We start from the raw sequence: 21,484 nt of genomic DNA, 5'->3' as shown, positions 1-21,484 counted from the left end.
ATTCCAGGGCAAACTCTGAGTAGTGGATAATCAGAGGGAAATCCAGAAGGGAAATCTAGAAAACAATAATCCAAATTATAATTTACAGTGTAAGGAATGGAAATTTTGGAGATTACTGTATATTGAGTCTTTGTGCTAAAAAAAAATATTGTGTTTTTTACTGAAAATAATCTAAAGATTTACAACTATCCCAGAATGCATGAATGAAATAAAATTATCTTTTTTTTTTGTAGCTCCTCTGGCTTCAGAAAATGTGTGATTTCAGAGGTCTTTGGTGAATTTTATGTCTATATTGTACACTTTAGTATTTATAGAAAAAAATGAAAATCTGCCCTGGCATAGAAAGCATTAGTTCATTTTACTTACCTTTTAAAATTAAAATGCTTTCCTTGAGTGGCTTATCACATTCAAAACCATTTATAGTAATTATACTGAGTTATATTATTTAATAAAAAAAGTTCTGTGTTTACCAGGTTATTTTTAATGGACTGAATGTTCTTGCTTACAGGACAACTGTGTAACTGTGCCTAATTCTGGCCAGGAAGATGCTGACGGGGATGGAATTGGAGATGCATGTGATGATGATGCTGACGGAGACGGGATACCAAATATTCAGGTTCAAAAGTTTGTCTTCTACAGGATGATTGTTAACACAGTTGAATAAGGAAATTAAATCTGTTTTATTTTCCCTTATTCTGATGCATTGTTATATTAGTCCAGTAAAAGAATGAGTCAGCTCAATGTCAGACCATGCTGTTCTATTGTTGATTAAAGGGGGCTTATCCATAAAATACAATGTAATTTTCTTATAATTTATGCAAGGTTGTTCTAGGTTTAATTTGAATAATAAAGTGTTAAGAAAATTACTTTATGCAATATTTAACTTAATTCCAGTAAGCTCAAGAAGCGCCACATGTGACCAAAAGGCATTGATAACTGGTATCTGTTGAATGAGTGGATCATTGTGTATACAAGGTCCAAATCCCCTTCTGCAGAATCCACATGACCAATGTCTCACCACTGTTGATTTGACTGGAAGATGGAGGTAGTCTTATTAACAGCATATCTAAAAGCAAAACTACTTATTTTTTTCTAGTTCTGATAAGTGTGGAGAGGGATTAGAAAACCTGTCAGTTCTTAATTGCTTTCTAGGTGCCCATTAGGGAAAGTAACCCTCACTATTTGTCCTGTTTATCTTTACCAATGAGTTGTATTTTTATTGTGTTTATGATTTTATAATTGTATATTTACTTTTAGAAGCAATCTACTTAATTACTTGTTTACCAATGAGAATGAAAATTAGAGAAAATTCCAAATTTTGGGCTGTCACCAGATAAGGTTTAGAAGGGGGACCAATGGGGGCATTAGTTTTGGTTACCCTGGTGACATCCAGGGGTTCCCTCATTTTGGAGAGATCTCCTCTCACTTCATGTTTTGGCTATGGGTCAGGAAGTGAAGGGAAACCTCCATAATGAGATGCAGGTGGGAAAAAAAAGAAACCTGAGAGATTATAACCCTCCCTTACACTATACAAAAGAAAACAGTTTTGCTTAGTTCTATCTAAAGTGAAAATGACGACGGGCAAGTTGTTCAACACTTTCTTTCTATTGGTGCAGGATAACTGTGTCTATGTTCCCAATGTGGATCAGAAAAATGCAGATCAGGATAATTTCGGTGATGCTTGTGATAACTGTCGTAATGTGAAAAATGATGATCAGAAGGACACTGACAAAGATGGAAAAGGAGACATATGTGATGATGACATAGATGGAGACAGTATGTTTATATCATTTTTATAGTTGTACTTTTTTGTTTCTGTTTTTTGGTTGCACACTTCCTTCAGTGACTGCTTTGGATTAATCTGATTTTAAGTATACACTTTGATTAGAAATATTGCTTACAGCTTTATGAACCTTCAAAAATACACAAAGCACCCAAAAGCTTAAATTTCTGAAATAAATTATTTCATAAATTCTGTGGTCAAGAATCATCCTTCAGACCAGATGAAAAAATTAACAAAATCAGTTTATGGATATAAAAAATGTAAAATATGACAGACTAAACTTACTTAAAAATGCCGGCAGGTATAAAGTCAAGGTATCTAGAGATGCCTGTATATACCTACAGTAGCATCTGTGCTGTATTGCCATATCAAACCCTGTATCACTCTGATTGGGAAAGCCCCTTTGCTCCCTGATAGTGTCAGAGGTAGCTGTAATGTCATGCCCACCACATATTCCTATTGGCCATTATTGTGGGCTGCCTCAAAGCCATAAAGGAAAGGGCAGAAAGCAGCAAGGGCTTGGCAAACAACAACCAGCTGGTTGAACTGGATGGGCATGTGTCTTTTTTCAGCCTGACAAAGTCAGGCAATAGATGATACAATTTTCTTTCACGTAACCACGAGTTGCAGGAAAGAAAATTCCTTGACAGTCATTGTTGATGGTGGAATTCCTCCTGCAGAGCTATTGTGTTCTCCTGATGGGGTGAGCAGAGACGCTGGCAATAATTGCATGAAGAGTCTGACAGGCTGGTTGTACCCAAGTCGTACAGCAATCGAATTGGGTACAATTAGCCTGCTCATAGATGGTTCCAATTTCTGCCGCTCCCTGCTGAACCAGCCTAGATTCAAACAATATATGGCCGGCTCAACTATGTAACACTACCGAGTGCCATAGCTTTGTCCATTACAATGGCCATAGTGGCAGAGTTTTAGTGGATGCTGCAGGTATGCAGCAATCGGCCTGGGAAGAGTTTGAGAAGGGTTTGTTTTAAGTCTGAAAAACCAGAACCTAGTATTGAATCCCATTGAAGCCTACAGGAGGAAAGCCTTGTTAGTTTGTTCTGGCCACTTTTAAGGATAATAGGCTAGGTAATTGTGCAGGGGGAAGATGGGCATTGGGCATTCCAATGAAAAAAAAAAAACATAAAAAATACCGTACAATGGAAAAGGGTCTTTTCATGCAGGTTTGAGGGCAACATTATAAACACAAAAATCCATTAAATATCATGTGTGGGGAATGCTTTAAATTTGCACAGGTGTCCATAGACATACACCGCTCTGGAAAGCCAAGCCCCACCTTACCCCTCACAGGATTTTAATTGACTGCAACAGTAGCCGATGGCTCTACTGCCCTCAGGAAGTTAGAGAAGCAATACTGGAGATGGGGCAGTGGCTTCGGAGCCAGCTACGTGTTTAGGGTGGGTGGGGGATGGGGGGGGGTGTAGTAGGACAGATAGCGGAGTGTTTTTTTTACCTTAATGGCAGCTTTGCAAGAAAAGTGACATATGTCACAACATAAAAACGCAAGAATGATGTGCTCTTTATTTTACTAACAAAGTACTGTATCTTTTATGGGAGGCGTGAACATTTTTGGAAAGTGTAATTCAAATAATGAGACTACTGTGCTTCTTTATTTAAATGTTTGTATACAGTTGTGTCAAGGAAAACACTGTTGATGATATGCACTTTTTTTTCAGAAATTAAGAATGCTGTGGATAACTGCAAAATTGTCCCAAACACAGACCAGAAGGACACAGATGGCGATGGTGTAGGTGATGCATGTGACAGCTGTCCCACTATTCGCAATCCAGACCAGGTAGGCTATAAAGCTTTAGAAAAACTTAAAATACATTGAGAAAACATAATTGCAACATCAATGTTCTTTCTTCTGGGCCCTAAGCACAAAGTTCATAGAAATCCAACACTTCTATTGTCTTTGCAGCCTCCCGCCCTTCCCTCTTTAACCGGCTAGATCACTGGTTCTGTGGGCATGGCAATGACAGTGGGAGCACACAAAGTAGAGCCAGCAGTACAGGCCAAAATTACACCACCACAGAAGTGTATTTAATGTAGTATGGCAGCAGTGCGTGAGCTATTTCAGCTCCACTGCATTATAGCTGCACTCCGTGCATTTGTATACATTTGTTTGGTCATGTGAATTCCTTACTGCCAGAGCAGGTGTGCCTTGGAGCGCACATTCTATGTGAGCAATAGTGAGCTTCTGGGGCCACTGCCATCTGCCACCGTCATCACATCCAAGATGGCAGCAAACAGCAGCAGTCTTAGGTCTGTTTGACCACAAGCAATAATGAAGATTTTCAGAATAGCTTGCAATCATTTTATTGAGGGCACATACATATGATTTTCTAATAAACATTTTTTTTAAAAATGAACCATCTTGAGATTGAAGGGTCCTTTAAAGGTTAAAAACACAAATGTAGCTCAGTTAAATGAAATAGGAAATCATTACCTTATTCACTGGATCGGGTATTAGAAATGTTCTGTACTGCTATGCAACAAAGTGCTGCTTCCTGAGCTATAGTCGGATTGAAGTATATGGAAAGAAAAAGTGAGCGCCTGGAGTAAGTATGAACGAGCGACTATGCACATAAATGGGTAACCAAAAACACCATAAATAAGAACATCTAAATAAATTTGCAGAGCGCTAATAAAAAAGGTTAACAAGTATAATGTCTGAGACAACAATATATCAGCTCATATATATTCCAATGAAAGGGGGTGCAATGAATAAAATATATATTGATGAATAAATAAATAAATGTATGAAGATCAATGATCAAGTAAAAAGTTCCAATCGGGTGACTGCGGTGAATCCTGATCCAGCAAAAGGTGCTAGAGTGGTGTGAGAAATGCGCACTCACCGGACGCGCATATTGATTGTGCCTTATGGAGGTAAATACAGGTGTCATCTAATGGGGCCTGGAGCTGAGAAGGTCTTCCCTTTGGGGGATGGGTCATCAAATGTGAAACCAGTATGCCAGGTGTCAGGGTATCCTAATTCCTTCTGGGAGTGGTCATATATCACCAAGTATCCATGAAGCGTGGTAGCCCGTCCAATGGGTCTGCAGATTTAAAGTGCTCTCCCAAGAAGTGGGAACAGGAATACTCCCATAGTGTAGTAAGTTATAATATCTTTATTATAGATGCATCAAATCAATATCAATAGGATCAAGTGGATAAAAATAGATAGCAGTATGACTGACCATCTAGTGTTAAAGATGGCCGCCGGAGCTCCACGTTGCTCCGGCGGCGTGACGTCGCGCCATGGCTCTTCCTGTGGCATATCGTGTACAAACATGTCCTCAGAGGGGGGTCGCCAGGAGGATCCACACCACGGCGTGACGTCACGCCGCCGGAGCAACATGCAGCTCCAGCGGCCATCTTTAACACTTGATGGTCAGTCATACTGCTATCTATTTTTATCCACTTGATCCTATTGATATTGATTTGATGTATAGTCGGATTGAGTTTTCTTAGTACTGTGTCACAGGAGCTGATTTATGGAACCTGGAAAAAAGAAAATTTTTTGTTGCATATTTCAATAAAATGTACAGTGAAACCTGATTAGTTGTTGATGGAAACAACTCTAATGTGATGCTCATGTTCTTTTTTGGTCCCCAGGTTAGGTACTCAGGGACATTTTGTGTGTAATGTTGACTAATTGCAGTGCGCTCAACATCACTTCCCCGTACCTTCCCTGATAGAGTATCCTTACATTTTATGCCAACCTTTTTATGGGTTCTGTATACAGTATCTGTTCTTGTCGCTAGGAGTCATTAACACTTAAACCCCCTTCCAACACTAAACATTAACTATTGGTTTGTCTTTTAAAATGTAACTATCACTTCAACACTTATTTCAACCTGTAAAGTAAGCCAATAATACCAATAATAATGTCAATAATACTGAAACTAACAATAATACTTCCCAAAGTCAATGTTTCCTCCTAGCAACAGTTCAGTCCAACAAACATGTTATACTAACCTGCCCCTGTGTAATGGTTTTGCACATGGCAGCCCAGATCATCCTTTTCTGGGATCCCCTGAGAGTGTCCATTAAACTTAGATATATTGCCCAACCGCCTGCATGTCAGAACTAAAGTGAAAATAACACCAACTTGGTATATGTGGAGGTGGTGGGGCATGTGGATACATACTTTAGTGGCAAAGATTTCACAACACCAGTTTTGGGAATTTTGGACTTTGAAATTGTGGTTGGACTTTTTGCACTGTTAGGGAAATATCTATATATGCACCATATTCACGCTAAATAGAGAGCATGGAATTTATATATATATATATATATATATATATATATATATATATTTGTTTTTAATTGGTTTAATTTTTATGAATTATTTATGAATTGCTTGGCTGGGGGGAACTGAACACAAAAGGGTTTTTTTTACCTTAACGCATAACATGCATTAAAAGACAAGGGAGGATTTTAAAAAACAATAATTCTTGCCTAAGTGACTGCAGCATTGAGCTCAGTTCCCAGGTCCACGCTAAGCAGTCACTGGCTCTGTGATCTGCCCCTCCAGCGGTCAATGGAGCGCAGGGCAGGAGAGGGCATGGGATCAGCTGGCTCAGGCTCTCAGCAGTGCGGTGAGAGACTGAGCCAGCTACAGGTCAGACATCTGGGCAGATCCTGACATTATTGCCAGGATCCCTGCAGAGCTTGGACCTGTTTTGTGACATCAGTTGAAGCAGACTTTAGCCTACTGTCGACTGAACATGGGTCACAGAAGTGCAGAACTAAGTGCTACAGAATTAGGGCCAAAAGAGCTTTGTCCATACTTTTCCTTTAAGGTAAAAAACCTTCTGCTTTTAGAACCCCTTTATTAACCCCTTGGAGCTGGCGCCTACAGGCCCTTTAAGGGTTTCAGAAGCCGGGAGGCGGGACGGGGTTTTAGGGTCATGTGACCGCCGTGATTTGCTGCCACATGATCGCGAAAGAGGAGATCGGGACCTTTCCATGAGTACCGGACATGTGTGCTGTGAGCACGCAGGGCGCGCACTCTCAGCACATTTTTCTTAATTGCACGGAAATGTGCGGACGCTCGGCGTCTAGGCCCAGACGCCGGGAGGCCACACGTTTGCATGCGGCCGGCATGAAGAGGTTAACATAGTAACTGTTTTTTAAATTTCTTTTATTTATCTGTCATTCATTCTGTTTAGGTATTCTTAGTTCTTAACATAGTTTGGTATATTGATTATAAATGTTACATATCACAAAATGGTGGATATAGAAAATGTTAAGCTTTCTTTTATTTTCACTTAGTGATTTGTCCAGTAAGTCTGTTGTTTTTCAATAGAACAAGCTCTCCTGCAGATGTAGCAGTTAGAGTTTTGAGATGAACCATTTACCACCAACAGGAGGGCTTACAATGATCAGCTTTTATTTATGCAAAATGTTTATCCTAAAAGGAAAAAAACTGTTAATGTAACTGCTTATAAAGTGTTGGCTGGATTTTGGCTTCAATTTGTTAGTGTATTTAAATCTGCTAGCAACACTAACACTCCCCCAGATTGACAATGATGTTGTCAAAATGTGCCCCCTGTGCTCCTTCATCCAGAGTGTGGGCATTCTAATACAAGAGGTGTGCTACTGGCCAGATCACTAGGTGAAAACAGAAAGACAATGATTGGTAATCTGCAATATGTTACATTTTTGGGTTTAATACCGCTTTAAGCTGAAACCCAAATTTGAAGAGTTCAAATCTCTGTTCCCAAATAAAATTATTTGGTTGATAGCCCCATGTTTGCCTCTGACTTTAATTGTGTTTCAAGTGCAAAATATTGTGTGCTTCCAGAAAGAATGTGTTCTTATCCTATTTTCTGTCATTCTCAGGCAGATGCGGACCATGACTTAGTCGGAGATAAATGTGATACCAATCAAGATCGGTAAGAAATCCACATATTTATTTGTTGAAATGAACAGAAATGTAACTTGCAAAACATAAAATATATGCTTTATAACTGAACATTGTTTTATTTTTAGGAATTAGAGTCCTTCCCAAATATTATAAAGAGGAAAGTTAATTTGTAGGATTGTCTGTAGAGAGTGTTCAATGCGCCTGTCATACTAGATTCGTGAATATTTTTGACAATTCACATAGATCCAAGAATGGTGGGGAGGTGCCCATAGTGTGTACATTACAGCTATATATATATCCGTGTCCTTTGTACACACGTGTGCTTTGTTTCATTCCAAATTCAAATTTGTATGAAATTTTAGTTATTTAGAAATCCAGATGTATCCAAATTTCCAAATACAATAGTAATAAATTTCAACGGATTCAAAATAAACAATAACGAAATAGAAACTCATTTCTATCATTCAGACATTAGAAGCATCCAAATGAAATGAATGATTCAAATTAATTTGATAATAGCTGGTTGATAAGGAGAGGGAAGGCCAGCCAGTAACGGCATCCTTGACAACCATGACTCATCTGTTGTCAGCATGATTCCCTGTGGAAAGCAGAATAAAAACAAACCAGTGCCAGCATTAAATTTTTGTACGAAGAAAAAAAAAACCCAGCGTGCCCCCTCCAGTGCATGCCAGGCCCTTCGAGTCTGATATGGATTGTAAGGGTAACCCCATGCCAAAATTACAAAAAAAAAAAAAAAAGTGTGGGGTCCCCACAAAATCCATACCAGACACTTATCCAAGCTTGCAGCCTGGCAGGTCAGTAAAAGGGGTGGATAAGCGAGTGCCCCCACCCCCTTAATTCACACCATGACACATGCCCTCAACATGGGGGGGATGCTTTGGAGCAAGGGGGCTCCCACCCAAAGCACCCATGTTGATCTGAGTCTGTGGCTGGGGGGCTTATCAGAATCTGGAAGCCCCCTTTAACAAGGGGGCCCCCAGATCCCTGCTTCGCTCATGTGAATGAGTGTAGGGTACGTTGTCCCCCTACTCATTCCCCAAAAAACGTGTCAAAAATAAAGGAAAACATGTTGACAGTTATTGACAAGTCCTTTAATAAAACCAAAAACAAAGTCCCTCAAAGTAACTCAGAGCCACCGCCACCAACCCAATAAAAAAAAAAAACGCTCCACACTGGTCACTTGCCTCTTGGCATCTTACATGTCCTGTTCCTGCCAATGGTAAATAAAGGGGGGGGGGGATTACTAGAGACAACGGATGACCCTACCCCTTTGTTTATTTAGCATCGCTAGTCACCTGCCGACTGACAGCTCCAGTTCCCAGTGCCGACAGTAAATGAGGGGGCAAGGTTCACCTGTGATCAGATGTTAGGAGGAAAGCAACAAGTATGGAGATTTTTTTTTTTTGGGTTGGGGGTGGTGGCGTTCACCATAATTGATGCTGGATTTACTTTGGGGACATTCCTTTTGTTTTTTTAATAAAGGTCAAAAACGTCCTGTTTTTTTTTTTATTTTGTAAATTTTTTCTGGTTTATAAGTAGCGGTACATCATTCACATAGGTGATAAGCCCCCCCCCAAAGGCAGACCCCCACAACCACCACCCAGGGTTGTGGGGAGGAGGCCCTTTGCTCTATAAACATGGGGATAAGGTGATTCGGGTGGGAAGCCCTCCTGTCCCAAAGCACCCCCCATGTTGAGGGCATGTGGCCTCGTATGGCTCAGGAGGGGGATATGCTTGCTTGTCTCCCTCTTTTCTGACCTGCTGGGCTGCATGCTCAGATAAGGGTCTGGTATGGATTTGTTTTTCACAGTTTTTTACATTTTGGCATGGGGTTCCCCTTAAAATTCATACCAGACCTGAAGTCCTGTTAAGGCTTTAGGGTGGGGGGGAGGGGGCCCATGCTGTTTTTTTTTTTCTATTGTTTATTTATGTCGGAACGAGTTTGTTTATAATCTGCTGTAAGAAGAGGATTCTCGCTGACAACAGATGAGTCATGGTTGGTAACTGTTTGGCGCCGAGCATACACAAATATGCGCCCTGCACACTCCCGGCACATTTACTGGCACCTCACGGAAAGATTCCAATTGCTACTTGCTGTCGGGTGCTTTCCGATCATGTGACCACCCTGACAGCCAACAGATCACATGACCCTAAACCCCGCCTCCCAGCATCACAAACCCATTAAAGGGCCAGGATGCGCCAGTGCCAGGAGGTTAAGGACATCACAGCCCTACTCCTTAACAACCAGCTATTCTTCACAATGAATAATGAATTTGAATGGATTCAATATTTGTTATTTGACTTCGACTCGAATACTTCTAATCCATTGGAAAAAATTTGAATCCGGTCGAAAACAAATAGACAAAATTAAATTAAACTAATTTCGTTATGAATGCAACTAAACTAGTAACTTAGGAGAAGTACAGCCAAAGCTAGGATCACAGGAGTGCAGTTCGTCGGCTGTCAGCTGACATCACAGCTGGTTCAGATTGGGCAAAAATTGCGACATATGGTCGGGATCCACCCAAGAGCTAGAACCGACATTTAGCTCCGTCTTTCAGCAAGCCGCTCCAGCGAGCGCTGGGTGGAGGCAGAGCAGACAGTGGTGACTGACAGAGCAACAGGGAGAATTGAGTGGTGTGTGATTGCTAGTTCTCAGCCTTAGGGCTGGGGAAGGACAGGTGTAGCATTGCATCAATGTGCTCCTGTGTTCAAACTACAATTAGTCACAATGGATCATAGGCAAAACCTACAGCACCAGTCAAAGTGGTTCTGTACCACATGATTGCTATGACCAATCACAGTGCATCACAATTTTAAAACTTGGCTGCGGTTTGTGGCCTGCTCTCCTATACACAGACCGACTGTGAGAGGAAAGGCAGGGCTTTACATCCACATTGCCAGCCACATCAGTACAGTGTAGGCCAGCAACAGTGCCCTGATCACCAGTAAGCAGCAGTACAAGTGTTCTTACACCAGCTCCAGCAAGAGTCCTGATCACCAGCCAGCACAGTGTAGTAATACCAGTGCCAGCCAGTGCCCTGATCGCTAACCAGCAGCATTATAATAACCATGCCAGCTGGTGCCCTATTCACTAGCCAGCAGTGTTCTAATACCAGTGCCAGCTGGTGCCCTATTCGCCAGCCAGCAGTGTTTTAATACCAGTGCCAGCCAGTGCTTGAAGATGTGTTGCGAAGTGAATTTAATTATGGAGACAAACCCAAAGCAGCTGTTCAGACTTATTCCACTATAAGTTATTATAAAGTGAAGCAGTCATCTGAAAAGAATATTTGGATATGTAGAATATGTACTTTCAAAGATGAAAATATTCCAGCAGAACAATGCAAAAATAAGAAAGTGTTTCAGCCCAAAACTTAATTTGTTGTTGCTAAAGAGCTCAGGTCCATGCTTTGAAAACCCCTAAACTCTGACCTAAAGTATCCCTCTTCCATAGCTGTAGATCTATGTTCACTTACAGAACAAAGGAACGATCAGTTAGGAGTTTGGATCTTACTACATGTGGATTAAGACTATTTTTGCCAACTTGTTTTCTAATTGTAGTATCATGATTCCCAGCTTCATTTCTGATGGTAAAGTCGCAACCATTGACCTGGGCCGAGACAAAGGAAATCTGCAGCTCAGCTGCCTTAGTGATGTCCTGATGATTTTACATGGTGCCCTTGAAATAATATTCCTAGGCCAGCGACCCTAGGGAAGAATCATTACTGTTCTAAGTGTTTTCTATGACTGTCTCTCGATTCGGGTTGGTAAAGTTTTAAAGCCTTATAAATGGCTCTGCAGCCCTTTCCAGACTTGTAAATAAAAATATAAAATATCAAACAAGAAAAATCCTACATTGCAAAAGGGAAACACACACTTTTTGACCTACTCAGTTCCTTAAAACAGACTTATAGATATTCAGACAGCACTCACATTTGTCTCTAGCAGGATAAATGTATCTTGACAAAGATTGCTGGTCCCCAATAGAAGTGCATCTGAAGTAGGGTCTAATGGTGAGGTCACCTGGTGAGGGGAGGGGATTTTTTAATTTTAATGTGAGCAGTAGTGCATTATAGTATGTGCATACCACACTCCACCAGGGTTTGTGTCCAGGACCCTTGTGGTTGTAGCACTCTTCTCACACCCAGTTTACTTCCCAGTGACTGCTTACGCATATATGGTGCAGAGCAGTGTTGGACTACTAAGAAAAGTCCATGGCGTCCAAAAAGTGTCCCTTTAGGTCAAAAGCGGTTTTAGACCAGCTAGAGAACAGCAATAGTAAATTAGAACCACTTGCAGAATTGAGTGATGATTTGTGGGGAAATTCGTCATCAGAAACTGAAAACGATTTTGCGACTTTGCTCAGTGATGTGCGAACTTGGCGCTATATTTCAAATTTCAGTGATTTTAGTTTGATTATATTATTGAATTAAATTTATTATTATATTATTATTTTTTAAATAATTTATGATTTCGTATTTCAAATTTTAACATACCCGGGATGTTTACTAGACTTTTGTTCGGACAGATTTCAGTGAGTTATTCCTAAAAATTACAGGCCTACAATAAAAAAAATACATATTTCCATGGAAAAAAATGTACCGCTTTGAGCACAGAAATACTGACATAATCAGACCGCTAGGGAGGTTAAGGCATTGCTGGAAAATAATGGCGGCCACACAAAATAATGACACTTTTGGCCCAATTTGGACATATTCACTTAGGGGTGAACTCACTTTTGGGCACAAGGGGGAAAAGGATTATTCATAGTCTCATCTGTAAATGTCCCTGAAAAAAATGTGCAAAAAGAGGTAATTCAGCAACCTATATTCCGGACACAAAGGAATTACAAAAATAATTATTCTTTTAACGAATACCTCTGAGGTGATCAGTACAAAAATATGTTAACTCAAATTAAACCATAATAAACAATATGCATAAAATAAATGGTGGAATAACAGTTTCATAACATATAATTTACTTATCAAAGAAAAATATATAATAATCTCCAAATGATAAGAGATCAATAGCGCAGAAACCATCCAATTGGGGGACCACCACTCAGGATACCTCCATGGTCCTTCACTGGTTGTCCAAAGACAGCACCTCAAAGTAATAACGGGTAGGAGAAAGAACAAAGGACCATAGAGTAGTATGCTAAAACCATATGACTTATTAAAAGTAGTTGTACTAACAAAAGTTAGAGCAACACAGGCAAAACACACCACTCCAGGGATTAACAGCGGCTGTACAACATCATATGGGTGAGGCCAGTGGCATATGATGTTGTACACTCGCTATTGATCTCTGGCAGTGGAGTCAGTGGTATCCATGAGTTGTGGACCCCCCCAATTGGATGATTCCTCCGTTGCTGATCTCTTATCATTTGGAAATCATTACTTAGCGGGACGAGAATTGGCACACTTGTCTGTGAAGTGGTTTAAAAATCATTACACATAGACAATCATAATTTTCAAAATTTCACATTTGGACTTCTATATATTTGTCTTTGAAGTTCATTTCTTTGCGATGCATAAGTGAATTATATGTTATGGGAATGTTATTTCACCAATTAATTGATGCATATTGTTTATTAGGGTTTAATATAAGTTAACTTTATTTTTTCAAATATTTTTGTATTGATCACTACAGAGATATTGTTTTTTTGCTGTATTGAGTTTTCTAATGGAAAAAATACATTTGTCTTATCTGTCTAAGGCCCTGTTCACATCTGAACATAGCAGAATCATGGGCAGAATAGCACAATTCTGTCCATGATACCAGGAATGCAGCAAAATCTCAGCAAAACATGCAACGTGCATTTGAGTGCCATTCATTCTTCATGGCATCCCAAAAGTGTTTAAAAAAAAAAATGGGTGTATTGGGCAAAAGAATATGTGCAAAATCGCACTGTCCAAAAATAGTACAGAAGCTACTTTGGCACGCTTTTGGAGCCGAGAGCAGCCCATTCAAGTGAACGGCGTTACTCTACAAACATGGCAAAAAAAAAAGCGCAAGAAAAAAGTGATGCCCTCACATTGCTAGATGTGAATGGGGCCTAAGAGTAATAGAAGTGCTGTCTGAATATCTATAACAATATAGATCACTTATTTCCTTTGAATGTGAATTAAATGCTTGTTGGATCATTGTGTTGGCAACTTGAAAGCAAAAATGTTTTGTTTTTGTTGTTTTGTTTATTAACAGAGATGGTGATGGCCTCCAAGATTCACGTGACAATTGTCCATCAGATATTAATAGTTCACAGCTAGACACAGATAAGGATGGTTTAGGAGATGAATGTGATGATGATGATGATAATGATGGCATCCCAGATACTGCACCACCTGGCCCAGATAATTGCAGAAAAGTACCAAACCCAGACCAAGCAGATTCTGATGGTAAACAAAATGTGTCTACTTTGGTGATTTTGTCATAGAACTTTTGTTTGTATTGTAACAAAGCAAGGAGTGTATTATTCGTAAAGTTTGTAAACCTTGTGCAAATATGATCTCTTGCATTTTTTTTTTATTTTAGGGAATGGTATTGGTGATGCTTGTGAAGGAGATTATGACAAAGACATGGTGGTAGATAAAATTGATGCTTGCCCTGATAATGCTGAAATTACCCTAACAGACTTCAGAGATTTCCAGACTGTTGTTTTGGACCCAGAGGGAGATGCTCAAATCGATCCAAATTGGATTGTATTAAATGAGGTATGTAGTAGATAATTTTTTCTCTCTCTCATATAAATATATATAGATAAGTAATATAAAATCTAGAAGTACATTACCTGTCTAAATGTAAGTACACCATTAAATATGATTGCCAGTTGTTTCTAATTCACATATTTAGAGGTTTCTGGTGTTTTTTATTTTTTATTATACCTACCAAATTAACATATAAATGAATGCTGTCAATGCATAATGAAATATTACCCTAGAGTGAGTCTAGGTCAGGTCTACAGCCTAAAACCTGATTTGTGAAGTGAGCTGTTTATAACTGTTGGTGAGGATGCATATATGTATATCTCTATCACTTCCCATATTCTTGTATATTGTGGTCAATCTAAAAGATTTTTCAAATTAGTGACACTTCCCTTTGAAACCACTGATTGTGGAAGGGTGTTCCACCTCCATACAATTCTAACAGTAAAGAACCCCTTAAAGTATAACTTTAGGTAAAAAAAATTAAAAAAGGCAAACAGGCAGTAATTTTAATGCAGAAGAGACATGGTTTGTATCATCGGCAAGCACAGATATTGAACTATTTATCCCAATCTCTATATAATGTATGAACAAGTTAAACAAAATTAGTCCCAGAGCCCTGTGGTACCTCACTTATAACTCCAGACCATTCAGAAGATGTGCCATTTATTACAAACACTCCTGTAACCTGTTTTCTATCCATGTACTGTACATACATCATCGTTAATGCCAGCAGATCTAAGTTTGTGGATTAAGCATTTATGGAGTACCATACCAAATGCTTTTCCTTTTCCAGATTACAGCTCCCTTCCTCACAGAATGTTAATAGCTTGGTCTGACAAGAACAATCTTTTATAAATCTATACTGGTTATTACTGATTCTATTCTTATCAGCAAATTCTTAAAAATTATATTTATGCACAGCAACAAATCACCTTATAATATCCCAGAAAATGCTCCAATTAACCTACCTGCATGTCTTTGGAGTGTGTGAGGAAACTGGAGCACCCAGAGGAAACCCACGCAGGCACAGGGAGAACATGCAAACTCCAGGCAGGTGGTGCCATAGTTGGGATTTGAACCAACGACCCTAGTAATGCCAGGCAGAAGTGCTAACCTCTAAGCCACTGTGCCGCCCAAATAACAGTCTAGCAATCACCTGGCAAAATTCTTTGAGGACATTCAGATGAAAGCCATCTGATCCTGGTGATTTGTTCACATTAAATTTTTCTAGACTTTTAGAACACTGTGTTGCTAATAAAAGTGTCTATTATACCCCTCATTTTCTATAGTAAAAACTGAGTACAAGAATGTATTTAATACAGCTGCCTTCTCCTTGTCACTTGTAACCAATATTCCTTGATTATCCTTTATGGAGCCAATATGCACTGAGTTTGTCTTTTTACTATGAATATACTTTAAAAAATTTGGGTTTTTTTTTTTTACTCTATGTGTCTCTCATAGTCTATTTTCACAGCCCTGATGGTGCTCTTACAACTTATTGCATTCTTTGTAGTGCTGACGTGTTGACGGTGTCCCCTCTGCATTTTTTTAAAGGATCAACCTTAGTTCTTTTATATTTGTTGCCTATTGGATTACACTGAGTAAAACAATTTCCAAAATGTTCTTAAAGCACTACCACCTTTCCTCTGTGCTATTTGTTTCTAGAATATCTTCACAAATAATTTCAAAGTATGAAGCACAGTTTGTAAAATTTGGATCAATTTGGTTAATGTTCTTTTCCTACCCTGTCTGTTTTTCCTGTGATTTACAGTGAACATAATTGCCCTGTGATTGCCGTTTCCCAAGCTTCCACATCTGCTGTCAGCTCTGGGTAGTTTGTGATTAGTAGGTCAAGCAGAGTCATGTTTCCAGTTTGGGTATCCACCGACTGACACACAAAATTGTCCCGCAAAACATTTAAGAAGCACTGAGCAGTTCCATCTGCCCAGTCAATATCTGGATAATTGAAGTCCACCATGATGATAACATTGTTCTGCCTCACCACCATTACTAATTGTGAAAGGAGATCAGTCTCCTCTTCATCCTTCGGGGCCAAGGAACTTGTAGCATTCACCCACTATTAATTTCCCTTTTGTTTCTTCCCTTTGAATTTCCATCCACAAGGCTTCCACTCCCTCCATTGCCACATTAGTATTGTTGTCTCTTATGTTCACCAGCAAATTACTCTTGACATACATGCACACCCCTAAACCCTTTTCTACCTATCCTGTCCCTTTTTCAGAGGGAGCATTCCTGGATAGTCATAAGCCAGTCCTGTGTGCTGTCAAACCAGGTCTCCCACAAAGTCAAAATCCTCATGTATCAGTAGTTCCAGTTCCTCCATTTGTTCATCAATCTTCTAACCTTAATGAGCATACCCTTAAGTTTAGTATGGCCATATATTATTTTATTTGTTTTTTTTTCTGAGGCTGCAGTTGGCTTTTGCCAGTCCACACTTGTTGGTCTTAGGTACCCCAGTTACCTTGACCACAGTAGCCGTTATGTACCTGGATAGTGAGCCTGTCATTAAGAGGAAGGCCTCTTATACAACTCTGGCTCGAGGGCTACTGATAGTGGAACAGCAGCCATGGTAGCACGGTGACGTATGAGTATCTATGATCAGTCCAGTAGTGTTCATGGCAACAGTAGTCAGCACGTAGGTGTAGCAGCCGGACAGGCTGGTGGCAGATGAGCTGACATGGAGCTTTGGCTGGCAGTAGACTGTGGAAGTGCAGCATGAAGCAGGGCCCAAATGTGGACTTGCTGGACTGAAGAGCTGTAGCAGTCTGGACAAGCAAGATGCAGGGTCAGGCAAGCTGGGTAACAGTCAGGCAGATCAGGCATAGATGGCAGACAGCAGAGTCCAAAGGCAAGCCGAGGTCAGGCAAGTAGCAGACAAATGGAGGTCAGGAACAAGCTGGGTCAGGATCAGAGGTCTGGCACAGGAATCAGGAATAAACACAAAGAACCTGTAGAATAAACAGCAATGAGAAAATACTGCAGCCTGTTAAATAGCCCCTTTGGCGCCAGCATTAATAAGAGGTGCATGCCTGTGAAAGCGAGTGCACATGCGCGTGCTAATGCCCACAGCCATGCACATCTGCCCGGCCAGTTGCCGGTCTGCGCATGTGCATATTTATGCTCTGAGAATCTTCATTTATACTATGAGCAAGCCTTCCCTGAAATTGCCCTCTCTCTACAGGCAGCCTCCTGATGCCCTACTGGTTCTTCTTCTGTGGGTGACTGCGGAAGAATGCACAAATCAAGTCTGTGGCATGTACATTATATATGGGCTCCCAGGAATTCTCCTGTGGACTATACCCTTTCGATGTAATTAATTACTGTATCCGACCCCTCTTCCTTCTGCAGTCCAGGATGGCCTCAACTTCAGATTCCTCACCCCCATTAATTACAGGTTCAGGAGGTCCTGATCTCCGTTCAGGGAAAGGATCTGGTACTGCAGGTTTCAGTTATGACACATTAAATACTGGATGGATACTAAAGGATTCTGGTAACATTAGTTCAAAAGAAACATCATTAATTTTTCTTCATACTGGAAATGGTCCCACAGACTTACATTCCAACTTCCTCAATTGACATGCCATTTTCAGTTTCATTGTGGCAAGCCAAACTCAGTCTCCTGGCTGTAAGATCAGCTCTCCCCTTCTTTCTTGTTGAATGGCCTCTTGTTGTCTTTCTGAGCCTTTGTGACGATCTCCTGCAACAACTTATTATTGTGAGTAAAAAAATCCAGGGTGCTTTGGATGGAACAGATAACTAAGGTCAGGTGAGGTTGGGTGAAACCCATAGTTGGTGAAGATTGGGGACTGCTTGGTGGCTGAATGATTGGAGTTGTTGTAGACGAACACCGCAGAATTGACACCCAGTCATCTTGGACAAATGAAATGAAATACTGGATGTATTGCTCCAGCATCTGGTTAGTCCATTTTGTCTGCTCGTTGGTCTGCAGATGCTTAAGCGGAAGATAGGGACAGCTCAATCTTTAAAGTTTCACACAGTGCTTTCCAGAATCTTGATGTGAATTGGACACCTCGGTCAGAGACTATGTTTGCGGAAACTCCATCGAGCCTGACAATTTCCTTAGCAAATACCCAAGCAGTCTCAATAGCAGATGGCGTATTTTTCAGGGGAAAGAAATGAGCCATCTTTAATAGTCGATCCACTACCACAAAGATAGCAGTTCAACCTTCAGATGGTACAGGTTCCACAATAAAGTCTAAAGAGATCATTTTCCATGGTCTATCAGGTACAGGCTGATACAAGGTACAAGGTGTGAGCAATCCCCAAGCTCTGTTTCGAGTACTCTTACTCCAAATACAGGTTTTACATGCGTTTATGTAGGCCTTGCAATACTTCTCCAAATCAGGCCACCATAATATGAGTTGTGCCAAATCAACAGCCTTGTGCACCTCAAAGTGGCCCGCCAAAGGGTGATCATGGCAGAACCCCAGGACAACTACCCGAACATTTTCAGGCTCAAAAATGTGCTCACCTTTCCACACTAGTCCATCTCTACTCTGCAAGGTGACACCAGAACTGGGAGTTTCTGCAGAAGCTTGCTGCAACTGTGACAAGCGGTTAGTCTGTAATAGCAGAAAGTTCCCTACTGGCAGAATAGTGTCTGGTACCAGAGTGTCTTTAGGATCTTCAAATATGTGTGACAGCACATCCGCTTGGTATTCTTTGACCCAGATCTGTAGGTAATATGGAAGGTGAATCTTGAGAAAAAGAGTGCCCACCGAGCTTGACGTGGCTTGAGGTGTTTTGCAGTTCTCAAATATTTGAAGTTCTTATGGTCTGTGTATATTAGTATTCGGTGGACGGCTCCCTTAAACAGATATCTCCATTCCTTCTGGGCTGTTTTAAACGCAAGAAGCTCCTGGTCTCCAACATCATAATTTCCATGAGAAAGTTTTCGTGAGAAGAATGCGACTGGATGGATCAAGTCCTTGAGACCTTGACGCTGAGATAGGACTGCTCCTACTGCATTTTCCAATGCATTCAGTTCTAGAATATAATGTAGTGTGCAATTTGGATGACTCAGGACCAGGACAGTGGTAAATAACTTTTTTAAAGTCTCAAAAGCAGTTTGTGCCTCAGAAGTCCAATGGAAACGGATACCTTACTTGGTGAGTTGTGTGATGGGAGTGATGATAGTTGAAAAGTTCTTGATGAACTTCCGGTAAACGTTAGTGAATCCCACAAACCGGGGGGCTGGCCAGTCCAGAATCGCCGACACCTTCTGTGGGTACATCTTAATTCCATCAGTAGAGATGATAAAACCAAGAAACTAAATGCTCCGCTGCTCAAAGTCACATTTCTTGGCCTTGGCATAAAGTCCATGCTGGAAGAGCTGACTTAGTACACTTTTAACATGCCCCCGGTGCACTTCCAGGGATACAGGGAATATCAAAAAATCGTCCAGATAGACGATGATAAAGATATCTAGAAAGTTTCTGAAAATGTCATGGATGAAGTGCTGGAAGTAGCTGGTGCAATGCATAGGCCGAATGGCATGACCAAATACTCAAAATGGCCAAATTGAGTACAGAACACAGTTTTCCACTCGTCCCCTTCCCGGATTCGGACCAAATTTAAGGTTCTCTTAAATCCAGTTTTGTGAAAATAACTGCAGATTTAAGTCATTGGAATAGTTTAAAAACCAAGGGAAGGGGGTAACGATTCTTTACTGTGATCTTATTCAGGTCACAATAGTCCACACATGGCTGAAGGGAACGGTCCTTTTCCACAAATGAATCTCTTCTGGAGGTTCTCATCGATATAGTCCTTTAAAGCACCCAATTCCCGTTCATTAAGAGGAACAATGTATCCAAAGAGAATCTCCACTCCAGGAAGAAGCTCAATGGAATAGTCATAAAGTCTATGCAGAGGAAGGGTATCTGCCCCCTGAAAACATAAAGGTACTCGTGGTAGGCCCTTGGGACTACTTGGCAAAGCTCAATGTCCGAGTCCATGCATTATAAGGTGGTGGGTGACAGAGATAATCCTGACATGCAAGGTTTCTGGTAATATGGAGACAGGAACTGAATACTTCCAGAATGCCAGTCAATATGTGGGTTATGAGGCTGTAGCCATGGTAGGCCCAAGATGCCAAAAAATAAGCTGAAGAAAGGGAGAAACACTTACGCAGCTTAGCTGGGTAGCTGCGCACACAGTGACTGACTTCTCCACAGTACAGGCAGAAGTTGTTCTCTGGGGTTAATGAAGGATGGATCAGGCCAAGCTGCATGGGTTCAGGTGCCTTCGGTGTGGCTGGAGCAGAATTTCCGAGCACTGGGCTAGGATGAACTGGAATCTTAGGTAGCATCTATACAGAACGGGACTGCTGCTTAGATCTTTCAAATCTGCGTTCGAGTAAGCGACGATCAATCTGGATCAGCAAGGTGATCAGAGCTTCCAAAGAGCTTTGCACAACAACTCAAGCAAGATCATCCTTGAGGCCTTCTGAGAGACCTAAACAGAATTGATGAGGAAGGGCTATGTTGTTCCAGCTGGTATCTGCACTACAGCATCTAAAGTCTGTGACATAGTCCTCAACCACTAAGTGGCCTTGCTGTAGTGCGTGTAGAGCAGCCGTGGCGGTTGTGGTTTGCTGTAGGTCATCATAAAGCTGAGCCATAGCATCGAATGAGGATATGGTGTTTAGTTCTGCATGGTTTTCCTCCAATAACCGATGAGCCCAGGTATGTGGTTCACCCTGGAGCAGCGAAAAGATGAAAGTCACCTTGGCAGATTCCTAGGAAAAGGTCCGTGGCTGTAGAGTAAAATTGTTGACGTGTTGCAGAACACTATAAAAAATTACTCAGATCACCAGAGAACCTCTCAGGAGTAGGTACTCGATGTTCATGGGATAACATCATTACAGCAGGGTTAGTAGGAGCCTCTGTTGGAGCAGCAGCTGCGGCAGAAGTAGGAGCAGATGCAGAGGTAGTCACTGATGTGGCAAGGGACTATCCATGTTCCTCCGGGTGGAGGAACGTGAACTGCATGGAGGTTCTTGACTGCATGGGTAAGAGCAGCAAGGTGCTGACA

The 21,484-nt window shown here is 40.9% G+C and overlaps 1 protein-coding gene across 2 annotated transcripts in view; it reads left to right on the top strand.

Moving 5' to 3' along the window:
* Positions 1-21,484, top strand: part of COMP (cartilage oligomeric matrix protein) — a 132,635-nt gene that overhangs the window by 77,396 nt on the left and 33,755 nt on the right. For both annotated transcript variants that reach the window (XM_089652604.1, XM_089652605.1), the window contains exons 9-14: positions 509-616; positions 1,617-1,776; positions 3,481-3,599; positions 7,658-7,710; positions 13,908-14,101; positions 14,238-14,416. In XM_089652604.1, coding sequence (XP_089508730.1) covers positions 509-616; positions 1,617-1,776; positions 3,481-3,599; positions 7,658-7,710; positions 13,908-14,101; positions 14,238-14,416 — 813 coding nt within the window. The remainder of the gene's footprint in view (positions 1-508; positions 617-1,616; positions 1,777-3,480; positions 3,600-7,657; positions 7,711-13,907; positions 14,102-14,237; positions 14,417-21,484) is intronic.

Source organism: Staurois parvus, unplaced genomic scaffold (assembly GCF_062004578.1).
Source record: "Staurois parvus isolate SC_StPar_1 unplaced genomic scaffold, SC_StPar_1.0 ptg000688l, whole genome shotgun sequence".
NCBI lineage: Eukaryota > Metazoa > Chordata > Amphibia > Anura > Ranidae > Staurois > Staurois parvus.
Note: the sequence above shows the minus strand (reverse complement) of the source record. Positions and strands in the feature narration are given on the sequence as shown.